This window comes from Oryzias latipes, chromosome 20, assembly GCF_053564925.1.
Source record: "Oryzias latipes strain Hd-rR chromosome 20, Olatipes_Hd-rR_3.1".
In the NCBI taxonomy this organism is placed as follows: domain Eukaryota; kingdom Metazoa; phylum Chordata; class Actinopteri; order Beloniformes; family Adrianichthyidae; genus Oryzias; species Oryzias latipes.
Window position 1 is genome coordinate 24,190,747 of NC_136256.1, and position 22,688 is coordinate 24,213,434.

At 39.3% G+C, this 22,688-nt stretch overlaps 1 protein-coding gene across 1 annotated transcript in view; it reads left to right on the top strand.

Annotated features, from left to right (window-relative positions):
• Positions 1 to 22,688, top strand: part of plxdc2b (plexin domain containing 2b) — an 89,323-nt gene that overhangs the window by 21,432 nt on the left and 45,203 nt on the right. The window contains exons 2-3 of the mRNA XM_011488999.4: positions 10,468 to 10,685; positions 18,266 to 18,412. Of these exons, the coding sequence (XP_011487301.1) occupies positions 10,468 to 10,685; positions 18,266 to 18,412 (365 nt within the window). The remainder of the gene's footprint in view (positions 1 to 10,467; positions 10,686 to 18,265; positions 18,413 to 22,688) is intronic.

Below are 22,688 nucleotides of genomic sequence, written 5' to 3' on the forward strand. Positions count from 1 at the left end.
AAAAGTTACACTTTTATACTAACCACAGATATGTCAAAAAATGGCTACTAAGTTGAACACAATACAAAAAACAAAACCAAAACCAAAATGATGAACAAAATAATTGCTAAAATATTTATGTCATGAATATTTGTATTTTAATTGTTTCAAATGTTTGTGGTGGAATAAATAAGGAACATTTAAAATCCCGTTTTCAGTAATTGCTTTTGTTATAAACCTGATTTATAGCCAAGTTATCTTGTAGATTTGAACAGCCTGCAGATGCAGATGTTCACATCTCTCTTTTTTTTTCGACCCCTGTGACAATGTTCTCTCAGATTTGTTCAGAGGGAGCTACAACTACTATTGCTTGACTGAAGAATGAAAAAAAAAACAAACTAAATGAAACAGGAAAAGTTTGGGTACTTTAATTTGGTTTATTCCCTTAATGCTTTCACCTAGTTAGAAATGATTGCTGGAAAAAGTATTACATTCAAAAACACCCACCGCATTTGATTTATGATGAAATAGAAGAATGATTTGTTGTTTTCTATGAACCCAATTTCATCTTATTGCAGATACATTGTGGGAATTGGTTATCTGTATTGTGACATCCTGCTCTGTCTGGACCATTTTCTGCTCGACAAAGCTCCCAGCGAGGCACAAAGATTGTGTTGTAAACAAAATGTAATATTTATTGACTGAGCGCACAAGTCTCCACTGCTGAGTAGAAAAGAGATTGAAGCAACGACAGACTGTGTGTGACTTGGTTTGTCAACAGAAAAATGTTGGGATGCGTGTTGCAGGCTTTTGAGAATGGTCCCATGTTTTTTCGCCGCCTCTAATCAGTAAGTACAGCTCGAGAAAAGAGCCCCCAAATGCTGTATGTCTTTTGGTCTGCCTCTGCTAGATACTGTTGGCGTGGATCTTTGCTAAAACCAATTTGATCATTGTTGAACGCCTGCAGGCTGTTGGTGGGAGACTGAGATTCTGCATGTTCGCTAGATTCTCATTTTCTTCGCCAAAAATCATTTGGAGATGTTTACATCTGCGCTAGGAATAGCCAAACCTCGGATTAAAAACATGTTATTGCCTGTTTTTTTTTCCCGTTTTTTTTTTTTGAGGAGGTTGTCTATTAAACACGTGTTTTGAATTTATGAATGCAGCAAATAGGTTTTATTATTTAGAGTTGCATAAGTGTGGGACGCTCTCACTGCTGCAAGACTGGCCAAATGTGAAGTCTTAAAACCACAGAACGTGTTGTTGGTTGGACTGGTCACATCTGCATTCTTTACATACAGATGTGATGAAACAGGGGAATGTTCTTTTCAGCAATTATGAGACACATGACAGTAAAGTTAGTAAATCTTTAGGCTATCCATCCAATACCTTAAGTTATTTATGAAAAGGAAGTTTTACCTCGAAGCACCCTTGTTTTTAATTTTCTTTTGGGATTTTGAAGCTCTGCTGAGTGTTTTCTTGTTACTGTTTGAGTAAATTCCTCTGTAAGTGAACATCAAGCTCCTTTGGAAGTTCTTGACTCTCACATTTGAACCAGTTTGTGTTTACACAGAAGACATTCGTTTGGAGAGGTGTGATGGGGTGAGAGGGTTCCTTGTTGGTGATGGATTAGCAGGAAGGAGGGGACAGGCCCCATTTGGCCTCGCATGGACCCTCAGCTTTCAGAAAAAGTGGAAAAATGCTCTCAATACACTTAGATCGACAATCAATCTCCATGCAACTCCGCTGGCAGACACAAACACACACACACACAGACTTGAGCTACATTTATTTCACACCACAGGGAATCCGTCATCAGCTAAAGAGGTGTCTTCTGCTGCACGATGCGGCATTTATCACATACTCTAAGGCATCGTACAGATCAATAGGAGTTATATGGATTCGGTCAGTCAGCCTAAAGGCTCCAGTGATCAATTTTTGCTTCAAATTAGTTCAATTTCAAAAGTGAACAATTCAGACAAAATGAATGACAAATTCTCAAGAACAAACTCAACAGTAAAGCTCAAATATTCTCTGAAATAATCTGAAAAAACCTTAAATTGTTTCATTCCTGATTATGAACTGAATTAGCTGCTTAAGATATTTGGTTTTTCTGAACCACAATGAACCATGAAGAACCAGCCCATCTATACACCCACTGCATTTTTTCAGGAGTCATGGAGACAGCCTCAGCTGTCACAATTAAAGAGAGAGGTTCCTCCTACGACAGAACAATGACTAAATATACGCTCTTGAATGGGTTATTTAGTTGGGGTTATTTAACCTAATTTGATTAAATATTAATGTAATTGTAAGTGGTAATTGTAACAAAAAATGTAAGTATCTCATTTTTTGTAACAAAAAATGAGATACTGAACTACAAAAAAGTAATTTATTAGTTACTTGTCTGCTTGTAAACTTTTTGTCAAGGACAAATGAGTCAATAGTTCTAATATTTGTACATTTTCTGAGATTTATTTGAGAATGAGGGGAGCATAAAGTAGATTTAAAGATGCCTGGAGTGGGACTTTAAATGTATTAGTGCAGTTTTGCAATTGTTATGGCTTTGCATTTTGTGTTGAATGCCTGTTGTGTAGTGTTGTGTACTCTTATAAGGAGCTAAAAATGGATCAAACATTAGATTGTTCTTAGAGTTTGGGAAAATTTCCGTTTCGGTTAACAGAAGTTAACATTTGTCAACTAGCTAAAAAGGTTATTACTATTCTGAACAAAGGTAACTAATTAGTTTCACCCATTTACAAACAGCTCAAGAATTTTTAAATTTTGTGGTATTTAAGAAGGTCTGTGAAATGTATTTTCTTTAGGACATGTGTGCTGCACAGGAGCAGTGAGTTTTTCTGCCAGCTTTATAGTCACTAAATCAGCTTTCAAAATAACATTACTGTGGATAACAGGCTGAACTACAGGAGAAGCAGAAGTCCCTTAATGAAGAGGCTTCAGTGTCCAGTTTACTGCTGCATTTGTTCAAGAGCTCTGGAGTCTCATTACTCTGAGGCAACCACCAAGATTTCCTCCTTCATCATCCTGCGCTCTACAACTCTATAGAGGCTGTGCTTGGCTGGAGCCCTGACTTTGTAAATACATGTGTTGCTTTGATAGCACTCCTTTCATTTTTATGAAGTTGAATGCAACCCTCCCTGCTTGTCTGTTTGTGTCATAGCAGGTTTACGCAAACTTCCTCTGTTTATCGACCCCACAGCCAAGCTAACCACCACTTACAGACAGAAAGCCACTGCGGAAACAGGACGCTCTGTGATGGTCGACTCCTCCACTTCCAAGCCTGTGTTTTGGGGTTTGATGCTGTGTGGTCGGACCGTTTTTTGGGTGCTTTGTGGTTCCAACATGTTTGGATTTTTTTGTGCAGTGTTTAACCGAAACATGCATTTCTCCCACAAAGCTCTCATTAAAGACTTCTCTGTTGAAAGCCTTGATTTAAAGTCGCAGGAGTTGACTCTAAATTCCCCCCATAATTTCTCTTCATTGTCTCTTTCAGTCTTCTGTTCCACCTGTTGCACAGCATGAGGGTATTTTTGTCAGTGAAACACAGTATTTCTTGAGAAAAATTAATCCTTTTTCTGTCTCTAAAGTGTTGAAAGTGATTTTTTTTGTGCTTCAGGCTTTTCTTGTTTCCTGATTCCAATGCTGCTTGCAGCTTCTCTGATAAAATGCACAAGCATAATAGTCAAATGCAGCAGAAGTCCTTGTTTATTGGAGATATCCCACAGCATGCATTTTCAAAAAGCCTAAACAGGCCTTTGTGCTTTGTTTGCAGTACAAAAATCCAGCAATGTGGTTTCTGAACATTTACAGATGAAAGATAAATTAAAAATCACAGCGTAGCATCCACAGTCTGTGTGATGTTTATCTCTGGGGGACAGGCAACCAGCATTTTATCCATAACAATCTTTTTTGTTCTCTTGCTTTTTGCTACAATCTTAAATTTATTGAAACAGATTTTGATGATTCTTACATCTATTGAATCAACTTTGCAGACACCGACTCCACCTACCTGTGAATAACTTTCTTTTGCAGTCAACTTTTTGCCTTTTATGTTTCTGTGTAATGACAAAGTTGCATTTTAAACGGAGGGTATGTAAAAAAAAATAAAAAAGGCACGACATCTCGGAGGAACATGCCCAGCTCCTTAGATTACACAAAGTTACATGCGTGCCTGGAGTGTCTTTTTTGCAAAGGCAAAGAAAACGTTATGTTTTCAAATGACGTCCATAAAGCATTACTGTAAGCCATGCATTGTAGTAATCAATAAATCTCAAATGCTTTATTTTAGTTGTAGTTTTTGCATTTAGCTTTGGTTAAACCTGATGAACCCGGTTGCTTAGAGGCTACAAAATTTAGGTTTCCTTCAGTTGCTCAAAGGCTGTCCTATTTTTTGTCCTTTTAAATGTTTGCGGCTCTTCCACGTCCGCCGTTTGACCTTGAGCATGGTGAACATGATTAACATTGACACAAATGCAACTGCTCTTTAAGGTGTTTGCTTTAGACTTTTACTGGTACATTTATGACATTTGTTTTCAGAAATGTTCAATGTTGAGGTTGATCTTAAATGCCTCTGATAGATGGTTGTAATGTGAGCTGGACTCTCCAGGATGTCGCCTCCCAAGCTTTGATGATTTTAAGAACAGAATAACGAAAGCTGAAGCACCATCAGGCATTACTTCATTCAGAATTTTAGCCGCAGTTTCATAGTTTTACTTTTTTATTTTTATCTTATTCTTTCCAACAGCTGAGCAGACAGATGAGAGCTGAAAGCCTCTTGTGTTGGACATATTTCACTGCTACAATAGGGGTTATGAAACATTTGACACACTACGTATATATTTAAATAAACCCCTTTTGTAATTTAGGCTAAACTTTATTCATCTTACTTATATCTGTAACAGTCTTTTGTTGGACCTGACAGAAAAGAAAAAAAGGGGAAGAGAGAGGGATGCCGGGGCGGGGTAGGAGGGTGATGGCACTCTATCACCCTCACACACACACACCCAAATGCCACAAACATACCTGTGGGCTCCAAAAATGGCCACATACAAAACATGTCAACATGTACACAATACCACTGATGTTCACACACGCACACACTTATGCATTCGGGCCAACACGTGAAATATTTCATTTAAATACTCAAACTATTTGTGCAAAGGTGAGATAGCACCTGTGCTCGAGTGGTTCTTTATGTGTTTCTAAAGTGGATGATGGAATGTAAAAAGAAGGAGGGAGAGAACCAAGCCATCCCCACACCAAGACCCCCGCCATAGCAGCAGCGACAGCCAGGACCCCCCCCCCCCCAACACCCGCACGGTAGCAGATAGAGAGTAACCGCCTGCCGGGCGATCACATCCGCCACCCAGGCCAGGGCCAGCAGGACCGCCACAGGGCCCCCAACGCCAGAGAGCAGGGAGGCATCGGGGAACAGAGAGTGCAAGCCCCAACCCAACCAGGAGAGCAGCCCCCCTGCCGCGCCCGTAGGGCCCAACACAGGAGAGCACCCTCAGCCCCAGACATGCAACCCATCGCCACCCAGGAGTTCTGGGCATCCCCCCACCCTGACGCCGGGCACGGGCCAGGGCCCCCCAAGGGAGACCCGCCCTACGCTCCACCAAGTCCACGGTTGGCCCAGGTGAGAGCAAGGTAGGCGCCAGCCACCCCTGACCAGGAGAAAGATGCCCCAGAGCAGTGTGGTCCACAAGAAGTGCCATTACCATGGCCCGACCAGGCTCACCCATAGATGGATTTTGGAGAAGCCCAGCGCTCAAGAGCAACGACCAGAACCCACACCACAGGGACACGAACACCCCCAGGCTTAGATGTGATGTGAACCCCGGCCCCCGGTCGTGCCAGAGAGCACAGGGATCCCTCTCCCCACGTGGAGAGAGGGCCACCAGGCCCAGGAAGCCAGCACCCAAGGAACACGGTACCCTGGTACCCCCTACCATGGATGGGGGTAAGGGACAGATGGTCTGAGGTCCCACCTTCCTTGTAAAATGTATGTGTGTGTGTATGTAAGCATGTGTGTGGGCGCGTGTATTGTTTTAGATTTTTTAACTTTATCAGTTTTCAAAACCTTTTTTTGTTAGTTTTTTGGGGTCACACAAGTTTAAAGTCTCATGAGAAGTTTATAAAAGAAAATGTACCGGTAATTTGTAAAGGTATTATTTTTACTATTAAATTTGAATATTTTGATATTTGAGTTAGGAATCAAAACTTTGTCTGTCTGATGGGATTCATTTAGACTTCTGGATTGAAGTTAATTTAAAAACAAAACTGGAGGAAGTTCACGCAGAAACCCCTGGGGCTTCCCATTCTGTTAAAGATAATGTTTTTGTCTCTGTTTTTTTGTTCATGTAAGTGTCCCAGGGCAAGTCTTATAAAACTTTTTCTGTTTTATGTTGGCTCTTAAAAACGAACCGGGGAGTTTTCTATTGTAGCATGTCTCTGTTGGTTGATGCGTTTGCATTTTTTAACAATAAAGTGCTTCCTAGGAGTTATGTTCTAAAAATTACCCATGAAAGATGAAATCTGTACAGTAGTCAAAGCATTGACTGTATATCTGTATATCTCATAAACAGTGAATGCATGGAAGACAGATGATTTTTAGAGATCAGGTTTGTTTATTTTGAAGAACTCTACAAAACATTGGTAATTATGTCTTCATGTTTGGGTTCATGAGATCATTCAGAGATTCTCCCAGTACGATGAACTTCACCATCTACTGGAGGAGCTGCGTCTGAATGATGGAAGCTTTTAGTAGGACTTCTGTCCCTGTGTGACCCAGTTTGATGACCTACTGTCCCGCGTTAGTCTGAGGAGGAAAGAAAATAATAATTTAGAGGACCTTTTTGATTATTTTTACAATGCAAATAAGAAAAAATAGAGTTCAAGAGATGAACAATCAACTTTTCCTCCATATTGGCTTCCGACCTTACCTACTGTTCACATTATCAACACATCATGGACTAAAGCTGAGTTACGATTAGTTGATATGACACAAATTTTTTGAAGTTCAGATATTTACACTCTGGAAAAACACTGTGCTGCAACGTGCTGTGACGCCTGAAACAAACTGCTGCTAGATGCTGAAAATATGCGACAAGACCACTGATTGTATCTGTACATTGACTTAACATTGCACGGTTTGTGTTTGATTTGAGCATGGCTTCAGACATTCTGAGACATTCACAGAATGAGACAATCAGTACGCAGAAAAAAAAACCTACAACATTGCACACACAAAAAGAAAATCTGCAAAACAGCGAAAGATGATAATAGTGAGGGAACATTATAATCCTGTTTTTTTGTTTTGGGCTAATTCTGTTCTGACACTAATCCCTCAAGCTGCAAATATCAAATGCTTCAATCATTTCAGTTTGATCCACGTTGACCCTGACGGGGAGAGACGGTCCTTCTGTGCCCTGACAACAGCAGCACCAAATTAACCTCTCAGAATACCAAATATAGGAAGTTAAGAATTTGTTGATTGGTGTTTTTTTCCTGTCTTCATCTCCTCATTATGTTCACAAATGTGCAGAAGCATTCCAAGTGGGTGACCTGTCAATCCAGCCAGGGTTTTGATGCCCGTTTCAAGGTCTTTGGGAGGTTTTAGGTGAAACCAAATTACAGTGTCTGTGTTTTTGAATCAAAGGCGTTGACAGGCACAAGTCTGCCCACCAAGCCTATGCGACAGAGTCAGGGCAAAGGTATGCAGGGGCTTTTTAGACTTAATGAAAAGAAACAAAAAAGGAGAAAAGACTTCCTTCACGGAGAGTGCTGGAGAGAAGTCTAACCCTCAGTCTGTCAGGGGGATGGAGGAGAGGGGGGTTCCTCTAGGTGCCCTTCTAAATCCCAAACTTACCAAACCCTCCAACTCAGCTGTGATGGTCTGTGGAGAAGCGTAGTTGCTCCTGCATTTAAAATAAGCCATGCTTGGAAAATAGCAGTCTATTATTTTGTTGACACTTTTCCAGATGTTACTGTTTAATCAGAGTAGTTCATATTTGATTAGCATGTCCAGATGGATCAAAGAAAAGCAAGGAAAACTTGATTTCACTTAGAAATAACTCACTTTTTCCCGTAATTTACAATGAATAGTTGTTTTGTCATCCCAGCTATGTTTTATTCCACACCCTCTGCTCCTCTAAGTAACTCTAATCCACACCACCCACCTACCCACTTCTGCGTTCAGACTTATCTGTGGTTTCTGCTTAGCCGACACTCTTTTGTAAAGTGAATCTGTCAGCTTCCTCTTTGGGGCGAATTAGCATCTTAAGCCTCTCCACATGCTCCCGCCTCCTCTTTCTTTCCCCTCCGAAGAACCAGTGGCTGGAGGGGCCCCTGCAGAACGAGGACAGCACGAAAAACTGAATGTGGGCATAAGAGAGAAGAAATGCAGGGAAAAGAGCAGAAAATTAGCTCTGCTTGTTAAACCCTGTGACCTCTGTCTCATAAAAAGAGATGCATCAGAGAGCAATCGTTATGAAATCAGCAGATCGGTGTTTCTGCAAGACAAAAGAGCAGGCAGCCACTTTGTAAACTTTAAGTTTGAATGCATGCAATGAAAACCAGGTTTACGGCTAATTGCATCAAACCACTTGATTAAGGTCATGGGGGAGCAGGATCATATCAGACATGCTTGGCTTTTGCAAAGTAATGGAGAAAAAGTTTAGCCCTCAGCTGGACAGTCTGTGTTGGCATTTTTTAAGCATTTAGAGAGTTATGAAACAAAAGTTTACGTTCAACATTTTAACAATATTACAAAAAGTAAAGAAGGGTTTTCTTTAGAATTGCTTAGAAAATAGAGTAAAAATGGCTGTATTCCTATTGTTTTGCAAGATTCATGTTTAGTCAGTTTTCACGTCAAGAAGGGTCAGAATTTTGGGAGGAAATGTTTTAACCATAAAACAAGACTTTTGTTTTTTTTAAAGGATTTCCAATTTCTTTCTTTTTTTTTTTTTTACAAAAAATGTGATTAAATACAAGACATATACTGTGGCGCAAAAAATGACATAACTGCTGCGTGCAAAGTATATTTGACCAGAATCAAAACAATGTTCAGCTAAATTATGAATGAAATATGTTTTAGAGTTAGTTTTTTTACAACTACCAATGACACACACTGAACGGTTACCTTCAGGATGGCAGAACAGGGCCATCAGAACAGGAACAGATGGACTAAAAACCACAACTACACAAAAGATGGCTGCTGAAACTGAAAATGTGCAATACATGGACTTGCTGTGCAACAAGTGGACTAATTGTACAAATGGTGGTCTAGTATGAGGGTCAGAGTAGTCCTTCTTGTGCTATATTAACCTTAAATTGATTATAATGTTGGTTGTGTTGTACTTCCTGAATATTGTCACAATGCCAAAAAGTATATTTTATAATAATAAATACATTTTTATTGTTATTCCTCATATTTTAAGTTGATACTGTAGGCTTTTGTGTTTTACAAAAACAAAATACTTTTCATTTTCTGCTTCAAACAGTCACATATTAGCTATACATATACATTTTTTGAGAGAAAAAATAGCCTCCTCTTTAGTACAATTAAGATGTTTTGGTAAATAAATTAGATCCAATTTGTAAAAAAAAAAAAAAATCCCTCCAAAACATTAATGATTATACGTTACAGTAAATATGTTTTTTTCTTCTTTACATGGAAATAAATATTTTAATTTGCAGCAAATATTTAAGACAAAGGTTTAATTCAGCCAAGTATGAATACCTTTTTTGTATGTATTTATTTTTTCCCTTTGAAGTTGTGTTAACATGAAGAATTACCATTCATGGCATATTTATACTGACAAAACTTAGATTAAAATAGTACTTTTTTTATTTGTCTTCATAATTTGGACATCCTGCAAAACATATTTAGGAATTTCCTTTAAGACCAAAAGCTGATGAATATATTTTTATTAATTAATCTCTGTAGTTCTTAAATGTATAAAGGTATTGTGTAACCATGGGAAACCTGTCCAGCAAACATAAATAAGATCACTTCTTCTGAGGGAACCGTCCTTTAAAACAGAGGCAGCTCATCTCATCTGTGCTCCAGCTGCCCGGGCTCTCCTGATCAAGCCATTGCTTATGATGAGCATCTCTCACCTGTCACCAGCGTCTCATTTTAGAAGCTGGAATTGGGGTGATTGGCCTCTCCTGCAGTCAAATGAACTGCTGAGTCATTCATATGCATCTGTTGCAGAGTATTACAAAAACATGCAGAGAAAGAGAGTGATGAGGAAGGGACTAAATGTCAGATTGCTTCAGCGAGAGTAAAATAACATGCTCTATAGTGATTTTATTGGTTTCTAGGTTACTGAAACATCAAGGAAATCCCGTTTAGAAACAAAAACTATAATCTTTCATCATTAATAGTTTCTTGTTGTTGTTTCAGCCAAAGTTTCCCCTTAATTTTTCTAAATGAGCCACATATTTTATGTGTTTCTTCAGAGGTCGCCCCTCTCTACGTGCTGGAACAGGCTGGAGATGAGGACGCAGCGGCTAAGGTGTTCAACCACCGTTGGAGAAGATGGGTTTCCCCAAAACCTCGCAACATGAACAGCAACAGGGCCAGTCAGATGCAGGACCCGGAGCCAGATGTGGAGGAGCCCGATGGTTTTCCAGGCCTGCTGTCTGCTGAGGAAACCGACAACAGCTCACAGATAGAGGTGAATCCCACTAAATCTGTGCTGAATACCAGGAACACCGTGAACTCTGAAAGCTGTCAGGGTATCTGGCAGCAACGTTGCTGATAGACAAGTTTTCTACTATCTAAGATTCATGTGCCTTGCAGCCAAAGTAGTTATGCATTTTACTACTGCAGCCGTGCTCAATACGAGTTTTCCCATGAGAGACAGAACTAGGTTTGAGAAAATTTAACTTAACACTGCCAATATTGTTCAGTGCTTTTTATCAGGTTATGCAATTTTACTCTGTGTTCATAGCTGTAGGTCTCATTTAGGACCTTTTTAAAACATTTTCCTTATGTAAAGCTTTGATTTGAAAAAAATGAATAAATGGGATACACAGCAAAAAAGTCAAAAGAATAGGCCAAATACTAATATTTATAGTAAAACTGATTAATCTGACTAGGATTGTGTCAAAAAATATAACTATTTTAGGAGTTCAAATCAATGAAAACTAGTGAAATCATATGAAATTTTTTTACACATACGTTGCACTCATATCTGGTTATTTGATAATAAAAAACATGATTAAAGGTGTAATCTATGACGTCAAAATAACTCCCAAGCACTCAGATGTTCAATTGTGTGAGAATAAGTCCTATTAAGTCTGGCCTCAGACACTCCAGTTCATGAAATGAACCTGCTGAAAACAGGTTGGTGGGCCTGCAGCAGACCAGAAGCCACCCGTGTTTCCACCTGTCTTTGGCTTTGGCATCAGCGTGCCCGATCTTGTGGCACTTTCTGGTGTGTAGCATTAAGAAATTCAGTCATAATGATGGTAGTTACCTGGCTTAAGGCAGCTTGTTAAGCATGGTCATGGCTTCTAATCACTTTAGGTTCACAGCATCCCAGAGAGAAGCGAGGGGGCTTTGATCGTCAGCCTTAAACATTCTTGCACGCCCACATTTTAAAACTAAGTAAAGACACTTGGACTACGTGTTTACATGTGTCGACCTACTATTATTGTTTTTGTGTGGTTTCTGGAATGAAGCTATGAACACACAGCAGCTATAATTTCACCATATTCAAAAGGAAATAATAAAATTGGATGATGTCATGAACAGAACACATTTAAAGATTGCTTTCCCATTGAAATCACTAACATTGTCATTTTCTAAAACCAACAAAAAACAGATAAATGGCCCTTGAGTGCTGTTAAATATCAAGTACCTGATGTGAAAATAAAAATCATTACAGTGGTTCATGTAGCCATGATTTGTCTTTAACCTCATATTCTAGATGCCATCCTGCTGGATTAGATCTTGGAAGTGTGAGTCTAAATATCCTTAATATCCTAATGACAATATTATGCAACCTTGTTTATTTACAGGATTTACATCATAATGGTTTGGTGCACTTTGCGGAAAAATATGCGGTATCAGAAAGCCTACTTATTTACTTATTTACTTTTACTTATTTTCCTAAATCGTTTTCTCAAACCTGTCATAACTTTTCTGTTTTTTTTATAAATTATTTCTTTATGTCCCACTCCGATCAACTGTTGGTCACTTATAAAATTGTTCCCAGTGGTTTTTTAATTATGATTTTGCTGTTTTCATAAGATATTTTTCCCAGCGTCAATTTTCCGTCTGATCCTTATTCCCGTTTTAAATACAGAAAGACAGTGGCCCCTCGCTATACGGCAGTTCACCTTTTGCCATCTCGCTGGGTTTTTTTTTCCGTGCATTTTGTTTTTACAGCGCATGCTGTGTCTCCTGTACAGATTGCGATCAATTTGCCACTTTTACATAAATCCTTGATCGCTAGCAAATCTTTTTTTCCCCCATTCTATAATTCTGGACTTTCTTTTCTGTGAAGATTTGAACTTTAAAAGTTTAAACAGGAGAGAAATGTGTAAGAATATAAAGTTTTGATAAGAGTGTACTCAGTACGGCAATTTTGAGCTTATTTTTCTTTATACACAGTATGTCCTCCGTCAAAGGTTTCCACAAGAACCTGTGAAAAACAACAGTTTCACCCTAGTGGGTCTTTAATTTTAACTGTTTTCAGACAGAAATGACAAGAAAGTATGGAATGGAAGCATAACAAAAGCTTCAAACTTTTAGACATAAAACTAAACCCACATATAAACAGTTTTTTCATGCACACTGATGCTCTGCTGGTTTCATTTCCATAAACTGTCCTCTAAATAAAATCCACTTCTTCCGTCTTTGCTTTGAGTTTAGCTTGTGTGTTTAGTTTAGCTGGTTATTCAAAGCTATTTTCCAACAAAGAGCTGTACCTTACCTCAACGTGCAGGTTTAAACACAGACTGTCTGACGCCCTGAATGTCTGCTGCCACTGCAGAGGCGCTTCGGATCATTAATTCTGACTCTCTTCATGCAGTCTCTCCAGGTCACTGTCACAAAGACCCGGAAAATAAAACTGTGGAAAGAAGTCAAGGTCACTGAATTCACGTCAGGTTGCATTTATTAAACACAGAATTGTTACAGCTGTGGTCGTGGTTTGGTGCTGAAACTAAACATGGCTTTACTTCCTGCACTGTTATGAAGTTGTGTTTTTTTCCATGTATACGTTAGTGGCAGAAATATTCAGCCAATCAGCAGAATTCCTTTGCCGTCACATATTTAGGTGTTCGTTTTTCATCAAACACTTTCCTCCCCACATGACTGTCAGCACTCATTCAGGCTGAGAAATCCTCCTGACACTGACTACCAAACAGACTGCATATGAAGCCCTGACCTGCAGTCACGTCTATTTGTTCTGATACATTCTCCTCCTTTGCAGTCCTTGCAGGATCAATCATCTGGAACATCCAGGAGCCACACATGAGTTGTTTTATCAAAAAAGCAGCTGGTCTACAACCAAAAAAAAGGGTACAACATAAAAAGATCTAACCTTCACGAGGCTCCATGTTCCTGGATGAACATTTCGTTGTTCTTTATCATCTTTATTTGCAGAAAAACAATCCTTGATAACAAGTTGAGACAAGAAAGACGTTTTTTTGTCAGCTTTAATGACTTTTATTGCAAACACAGATACGTTTGTTCTAAAATGACGCTAACTTCACTAACGGAGAAACTTGCAAGGTTGAATGTCCTCTACTGTTCTTGCTGTTATTGAATATTTGTGTTTTTTGAAGAATAGAAAAGAGTTCATTCGGGATTTCAAAGAAGCCAGAGGCAAACCTCTACCCAGCCACTCTGTGCTTTGTAATGAACTGCAGCAGTAATGCATTTCACATCTCAGTAAAGAGATTCTTACAAAAATAATGAACGAAAAAGAAAAGAGGAAACAAAACATGCCTTGCTCGCTCTGGCATTATTAGATCTGTACTCTTTATGCTCTCATTTCTGCCACTACAGCTTTATTTTATTAAGAGGTGAAATGTGTGTGCTGCATGGGCTCAACCAACTCCACCCAAAGATTTATTTTGTTTAAGAGTTGAGGTCTAGAGTAGGTTGCCAGCCTTTATGTAAATTTTGTGTACCATTTTTCCTCTGACAAACCAACTTCTTGACTAAATACTGATAATTTCTTTTATAACTATTTTTGATCATAAAATGACTCAATCTTTTAATTTCCTGCTTCAACAGATTAAAGAAAGAAAAAAAAATCAGAAAGGAGTTTCTTATATACATATACACATTTGTTACAATTAATGACATTTCTTAAAAAAATAATATTGTTTTGGATTTTGGAGCTATTTTTTTATGAATTTGACTTCATAACCAGAACAACATGCATAGAACTAAAATGTTATTTTTTTCAAGAAATATTCTACTTTACTTTAGTCACCATTGAATGACTAAAGCTTCATTTGACTAGTTTGCAGATGAAAAAAAAAAAAAACTCAGGTGTGAATTTTAAAACTATAATGTATACATTTCTACACAAATCATTGACCAGACCAAAAAAAAAAGAACCATTGAGCAGCAGCAGCACACAGATAATAGAAACAGAGGTGAAGTAGACGACTGATAATATAGTAAGTGAAGTAATGACTTAACAAGGAGCAGGTGTGTTCATTAATTCGGATCAGGTGTGACAGGTATAGAACACAACAAAGAACTAAAAAACCTGCAATTCCATGCAAAAACTGAATCAGACACATAGGAAAAAGCATCTTTTTACATTAAAAAACCACCAACACATAAACCAAAAGAAAATAAAGCAGAGATTTCAAGAGTTTGAACATAAAATGTATGAAAAAAAAACATACATCAAACATCAACTCTCAAAAACTTCTTCAGAATTTTTTACCAAAACCGAAGGAAAATTCTGATGTTTCTCCACCAATAAGTCAATAAAGGTTGATTTTCAGCTTCTTACAGGAGCAATGGCAATATTCATGACCTTTTTAAAAAAAAACGTGATTCAGAAACAAATATTCTAAACTCTATGTTTTTAGTGTAAACATTTGTTATTTAAGATTATACAAATTATTTTTTCCTTCAGTTTTTACAAATTCTAGCTTAGTCACATATTTAAACTAAAAATTCTGATATAGAAAGAAGCCTATAAAGTAAGTTTTAATGAGACTAAGCTGAAGTAAAAAATTACTCTCCACTATTTGCTAATAAGATGCTAATAAAAGATTGGGGTCTTTAAAAAATAGATTGGGGTCTTGGTATCATGTAATATTGATGCAATACGGTGCTCAAATAAAAGTCCCGGACAGAAGTGAAGTAAAATCTGAAATGGATTTTCTGCTCTGGATACTTTTTTTTAACTTTATTGAAATGCAACATATTGATTTATAAAACAGAAAGGATTTCTTGCCTTCATGCTTCTATTATTATTTCCAAGGAGAATCTTAACAGGGTATAAATATAAGATGAGGTAGATATTACTTATAAATACTTAGAAATGATTAAATATGTTATATATTTTTATGAATGTGTGAAACACCCGGTTTGGCGTTAAAATAGACAACAAAGGTAAATAAATATATTTGGCTTCAAGACAATTTATAAAAAACATAAGGAGTGGGGTTCTTTAAATGTGCTTCTACCAGTATCCTTTCAAGCAATTACAGTAATCAAACTCCATTTGCCAATCATTCGGCCTATTTAATAAATTCAATGTGACTTCAACTGAGGTGGGAATGTGTCTATTTATGATTTAGAGTATTTATAATGACATTATGTCCATAAATTCATAGGTGGGTTTGCAAGTGTCTTCTTTAATTTTCCAATCAATTTATAAATGTTTTAAAGGGCCCGTGTCATGCAAAATATACTCTTTAGCGTTTAAGTGAACTGTAACGTTCATTCCTCACATTTTTTAGGTATTCCTCTAAAAACCTGCTCTCTGAGCAAAAGCCCCTCCCAATTCACAAAAACAAGTGGGTTCTCAAATTGTAATGTCATAAAGTGAGGAACAGCCCCTTCCAGGAAAAGTCTGCGCTGCCGGCACCGCCCCCATGCGAACACCCACTTTATTTTTCTATGCAAAATTTGTACTTGTATCTTTGTAAAAGTTCCTGAGGCCGACTCCAGGTTGACTTCATAAAATAGGCGGCACCCACACAGAGCGAAAGGCAATGCCTCAGAGATCGAGTTGTCTTTAGCTGCAAAAATAACTAAAATTTCATTAAAAGAATCATTCTTTAGTGTGCCAAAGGTAAAATATTATCATATGGATGGATATAATTTACTCTGAAAGGCTTCAGAAAAACGTGATACACTGTAGACCCTTTAATCCGGCTTGTTTTATCTACATTTTTTTTAGTTTGTCTACTTTTTGTTTTTCAGTTTTGATTGCTTGAATTAAACCAATTCATATTCCGAAGATATGTCTACAAACACAGAAATATCCGAACCAGTTGTTAGAAATAATCCAATCTTTTAACTTGTGTGTTTTCATGAACCGCCATCTTTGAGTCCCAGTGTGTGCGCACACTTGAAGTCCCACTCCGATTATCTTTTGATCTATTTTTAAAAATGTTCCTAGTGGCCTTTAATTATAATTATGCTGTTTTTAGCCAAAATTTTAAAAAAATGTTGTTGTTTTTTAGGACATAGTTTCTGCAGAGCGACAGGACTCCGTTAAAAATTCGCATCCTAGTTGTCAGCAGGACCATTGGCACAGAGCAACCCTGCCCGTACTTCCTATCATCCATCTGTTAACACCAAGGATGTAATTCCTGCATGATTTCCAACAAACCCTGCTCTGGCATGTTCGAATTGGCTGGACACACCTGAACCAGATACATAGTCATGAGTAGGGCTTGGATATCTGTAAATCATGCAGACAAACTAGCCCTCGAGGCCTGGAGTTGCCCATCCCTGGTTTACACCAGCTCACAGCTCCTCACATAACCTATAAAATTACTGCAGCAACAAAGATTGCGAGCAGTGTTGGAGCTAACTAGCCGTACAGTTTTGAGTCATATGCCAGCTCAGATGAGGAAAACTAAGACGTACATGGATCGAGTCGTCTACACATGGATGGATCAGAATGTGGCGGAGCAGGGAGTTTGTGGCTTGCCGTTGTAGCTTCTACACCACATTTCCAATGGCATTTTTTCGTCTGCTCCTGATTCATCACGATTTAGATACTTAAAAAAGCAATTTTAATCTATTATGACCACAAGAACATGTTAAAACACACAAAAATACCATCAGAGTAGGTTTTTCAGTGAGTTTGCTGTCAAATAGAACAGATTTAAAAATAATGTTTAAAAAAAAGAAATATCACCGGCAAGTTTTTTCAATAATTATGCGTTTATTAAATAGTTATTTTTTTCATTTTTCAGGTGTTTGTTTTGAGGTTGCTTATTTAAGTCCATTGCTTGTTTTTTCACAGTTTCGTCTGTGAAAATCTTCAAGCTTCTCTGTTCATTTTAAAAGTTCAGGCTTTGCATTGTAAAGCAAGAAGGCGGTTGTCCATTGGGGCCTTTTTCTTTCCTAATTTACTACTAGTCTGCAGAGTGTGGTGATTTCTGACAGTTGAATTAGTGAAACCACCTACATAGATGACTGAACTACTTAAAGAAGCTTGTGAAGTTTAAATCCTCCAGCTTTTCAGACTGAGTTTTGGGTTAAACTATGAAAATAATGTTAATTCCTGAGGTAGAACAAACCAAAAGATTATACCTCAGTTGGGTATTTTTTTGACCTTTTGACAACCGAGAGGCAGCAGCTCTGAGCATCGCCGCCCACATATCAAAGAATCCACAAAGCTGTGTGAGTTCTTATTAGACAGATCACAGTCAGAAGCAATGTGACCCCCCCCCCTACCCACTCCCCATGCAGCAAAACATTAACTTTGATCGTGTTTAAGATAAAAGACACAGCTGTAAGGTATCGTTACACCCAGACGGGAAGAAATAACACAAGCTTTCCTGCTATTTTTGCACAGGAAACAATAAAAACTGACAGGCCTGTCTCGCATGAAAGTCCATGGATGTTTAAGTTATAAAAGCCAGTGCTGACTTTGCAGTCTGAGTGCAGTCTGTACTTTCTTTAATTATGTTAGCAGACATTAAAAGCTGCACAAAAGAAGGAAACTTTGATTAAAAATGAAACTTAAAGCTATACATCCTGGCTTAATTAACTGTCACTTTTTCTTTTTTTTACATTTTTAATTTTCTCCAGGAGGACATGGATCACAACTACTACACATCAAAAACGTACAATCCCTCTGATCCCATGAGCAAGGACTTGTGGGTGAATATCGACCAGATGGAGAAGGACAAAGTGAAGATCCACGGGATTCTGTCCAACACTCACAGGCAGGCAGCGGTAAGTCAGCAGCAGCACACAGGAGATTTACCCAATGCTGAAAACGAAAAGTTTATGATTCAAATATTAGTTGATGGTTGTTGATATCACACAAAAGTTATGTTAAAACACTAGACATTGAGATACCTTCATCCATAAAGATTATGCTGCAAAGTCACCAAAAGTCGTTCTCCACTTAGTTGGCTGCAAAACATTGTTGTTTGGCTCTGGTACTAAAATTATTAGCAGTTCCTAAATGCTCACGTTACCAAATGTATCCTTTAAACAACAATTAGTAAGTACAACAATAACATTGCAAATTTATTTAATTTTAGCATTTTTATGCATGCAGTATTCCTATTCTGTCCATTTATACTGTACGTTGCACGGACTAATGAGGTAGCTGTAGAAGGGTTTCATTATGCAGCATTAGTAAGGTGCAAATACCGGCCCCCTACTGTCTGGGTGCTAATGCCGCGAACACAGGGTGTGCAGGTGAAATATAAGTGCCCGTAGGACGCACTCAGACTAATGGTCAGGCACAAGCAAGGAGCTAGCATGAAGCCTGCAATTAACACATGAACAGCACTAATAAGCACCTTGTGCAGTCCGCAAGGTTTGGGGGGGTGGGGTGAAAAAAATGAAAAATCTCTATGACACGCCTGCATCTCATTTATTTCACCCTTACGTGTTGTATAAATTTAGTTACAACCTATCAGCTGCAGCATACTCATAGAACAAAAATGCATGAACCTTTTTGCTCTAAGGGCTCGCCAAGCAGTCATTTCCCATAAAGGTAAAATCTCTGCAATTATGTGCTGGGTGATGTGTATGGATATAAACATGTCATGAGGTGGTGAAGTATTGACAAGTATACACAGGATAAATACTTAAATGTAGAGCCACACAGAGACACAACCGAGACAATTTAGTCACCAATCAACCTATGAAGCATGGTTTTTGGGCTGTAGGAGGAAGTCGGAGAGAAATAAATGAACAAAAATAAAAAAGGAAAAAAATTGTTGAGTGGTGAAACGTTTCAAGGAAGATGTTAAGTCTAGTTGCCATGGCTCAACAGACAAGCTACTGAGACTGAGATGATGGGAAGACCAAGAATGAAACATCTATACTACCCAATCAAGTCCCAATAGGACTAATCCAGACTAAAATATCTAAAGTCTCTCTTATAAAAGTGACAGGAGAAATGATCTATACAATAACACCGTAACATCAGGCAGAATGTACACATAGTTCTTTTAAAACATGTTTTACCTTTTAATATTTCATGCCATTTCTTTCCATTTGTTCACAAATGCTGACTTTTCAATGCTGTGCTTTGTCTTAAAACACAAGTGGAACGTAAAAAGCGTCTTTTGATTTTTATCTCTCTAAAAAATATCCTAATTTTTTTCCAAAACATCTCCTGTGCATTTTTTTCAAAGAGTCCCCTTTTCCCCAGCAGTGGCAGGTGACCCATGAGAACTGCATACTGATTAAGTCAGCAGCAGCAGCAGACCAAAGAAAAAGGGCAGAATGCAAAAAATAAAATAAAAAATGGAGAAAGTACCTGGTGTGAACAGTAGCAGTTGAGGAGACAGAATACTAAACCACATTGTGTATTCTGCTCCTTCACCAACGGTCTGGTAATAATGGACTGAGGCGTGCAATCTAAGAAAAGCTTTTTCATTGCAGCAGCTCAGAACATCCTATGGAAGTGATGGTCTTTTTAACCAAAGAGTACAAGATTGCCTACAAATGGATTTTTCTAAGTTCAAGAGAGATCCAAACATTTTAAGACCCACTTAATTATATATATATATATATATATATATATATATATATATATATATATATATATATATATATATATATATATATATACCTAAGAGATGGCCATACCTGAAGCACTGGAAACTGCCAAACAAAGGCTCCTAGCCTTGAGCAGCCGCCTAAAGAGGTACACAAGAGACAATGAAGCCAGACGAATAAACAGGCTCTTCGCAACTCAACCTGTAAAAGTGTACGCTCAGTGGCAGGGTCAAAACAGCCGAGCAGACCCACCAAGGCTAGAAACTGAACAGTACTGGAAAAGTATATGGGAGAAACAGACAGCACATAACAGCAATGCCCAGTGGCTGGTCTCTCTGAGAAAAGAACATAGCAACCTCCCTGAACAGAATCCAGTAACCATCACAGTGGCAGACATCCAAGAAAGAGTCTCAGGTATGAAGAACTGGACAGCACCGGGCCCTGACATGATACATGCCTACTGGCTAAAGAAGCTTACCGCACTCCACGAGCGCTTGGCAGCACAAATGAACCAGCTGCTAAGAGATGGGACTCACCCCGAATGGCTAACGGAAGGGCGAACGATCCTGATCCAGAAGGATCCCTCAAAGGGTGCAGTCCCATCCAACTACCGGCCAATAACCTGTCTGTCCACAACATGGAAGCTCATGTCAGGCATCATTGCAACAAAGATAAATAGGCACATGGATCAATTCATGAGTAACACACAGAAGGGCATTGGTAGAGACTCCAGAGGAGCCAAACACCAACTCCTGGTCGACAGAACAGTCGCTCAAGACTGCAAGTCACGACACACCAACCTGTGCACAGCCTGGATTGATTACAAGAAGGCCTATGACTCAATGCCACACATGGATCACTGAATGCTTGGAGCTGTACAACATCAACAGGACTCTAAGAGCCTTCATAGGAAACTCAATGAAGCTGTGGAAAACCTCCCTTGAAGCCAATGGGAAGCCACTTGCACAAGTGTCCATCAAATGTGGGATATACCAAGGTGATGCTCTGTCCCCACTGCTGTTCTGCATAGGTCTCAACCCCCTCAGTCAAATAATCACCAAGACTGGCTATGGATACCGACTCAGAAATGGGGCCAACATCAGTCACCTCCTCTAAATGGATGACATCAAGCTATATGCTAAGAGCGAGCGTGACATTGACTCCCTGATCCACACCACCAGCATCTACAGTACTGACATTGGGATGTCATTCGGGCTCGAGAAATGCAGCCGGATGGTGACAAAGAGAGGCAAGGTAGTCCACACAGGAGGGGTCTCACTCCCAGAAGGAACAATAGCAGACATCGAGGACAGTTACAAGTACCTTGGAATTCCACAGGCAAATGGCAACCTGGAGCAGGCAACAAGGAAAGCTGCAACAGCTAAATACCTCCAACGAGTAAGGCAAGTCCTGAGAAGCCAGCTCAATGGCAAAAATAAGACCCGGGCAATAAACAGCTACGCACTGCCCGTTATCAGATACCCTGCAGGAATAATAAGATGGCCAAAGGAAGAGATACAGACCACGGATGTTAAAACACGAAAGCTCCTCACCATGCATGGAGGGTTCCATCCCAAATCCAGCACCCTGAGACTGTATGCTAGCCGCAAGGAAGGAGGCCGAGGACTAGTGAGCGTAGAAGCCACTATCCAGGATGAAACATCCAAGATCCATGAATACATCAAGCTCAAGGCCCCAACTGACAGTGTGCTCAGTGAATGTCTCAGGCAATGGAGAGCAGAGGATACAGTGCTGGAGGACAGATCCTCATGGGAGGACAAACCCCTGCATGGGATGTACCACCGGACCATAACTGAAGTGGCTGATATCAAGAAGTCCTAATAATGGCTAGAAAGGGCTGGCCTACAGGACAGCACCGAAGCGCTCATCCTGGCAGCCCAGGAACAAGCCCTGAGCACCAGAGCAATAGAGGCTCAGATCTACCACACCAGACAAGACCCAAGGTGTAAAATGTGCAAAGAAGCGCCTGAAACAATCCAGCACATAACTGCAGGGTGTAAGATGCTGGCAGGGAAAGCATACATGGAGCGCCACAATCAAGTGGCTGGAATAATATACAGGAACATGTGTGCAGAATATGAACTGGAAACCCCAAGGTCAAAATGGGAAACACCTCCGAAGGTGGTAGAGAATGAGAGGGCAAAGATCCTGTGGGACTTCCAGATCCAGACTGATGGGATGGTAATGGCGAACCAACCCGACATTGTAGTGGTGGATAAAGAACAGAGGAAAGCCGTTGTGGTGGATGTGGCAGTGCCAAGCAATGGGAACATCAGGAAGAAGGAACATGAGAAACTGGAGAAATACCAGGGACTCAGAGAAGAACTGGAGAAAGCCTGGAAAGTGAAGGTGACAGTGGTGCCAGTGGTAATTGGAGCACTCGGGGCAGTAACCCCCAAGCTGGAGGAGTGGCTACAACAGATACCTGGAAAGACCTCAGACCTCTCAGTCCAGAAAAGCGCAGTGC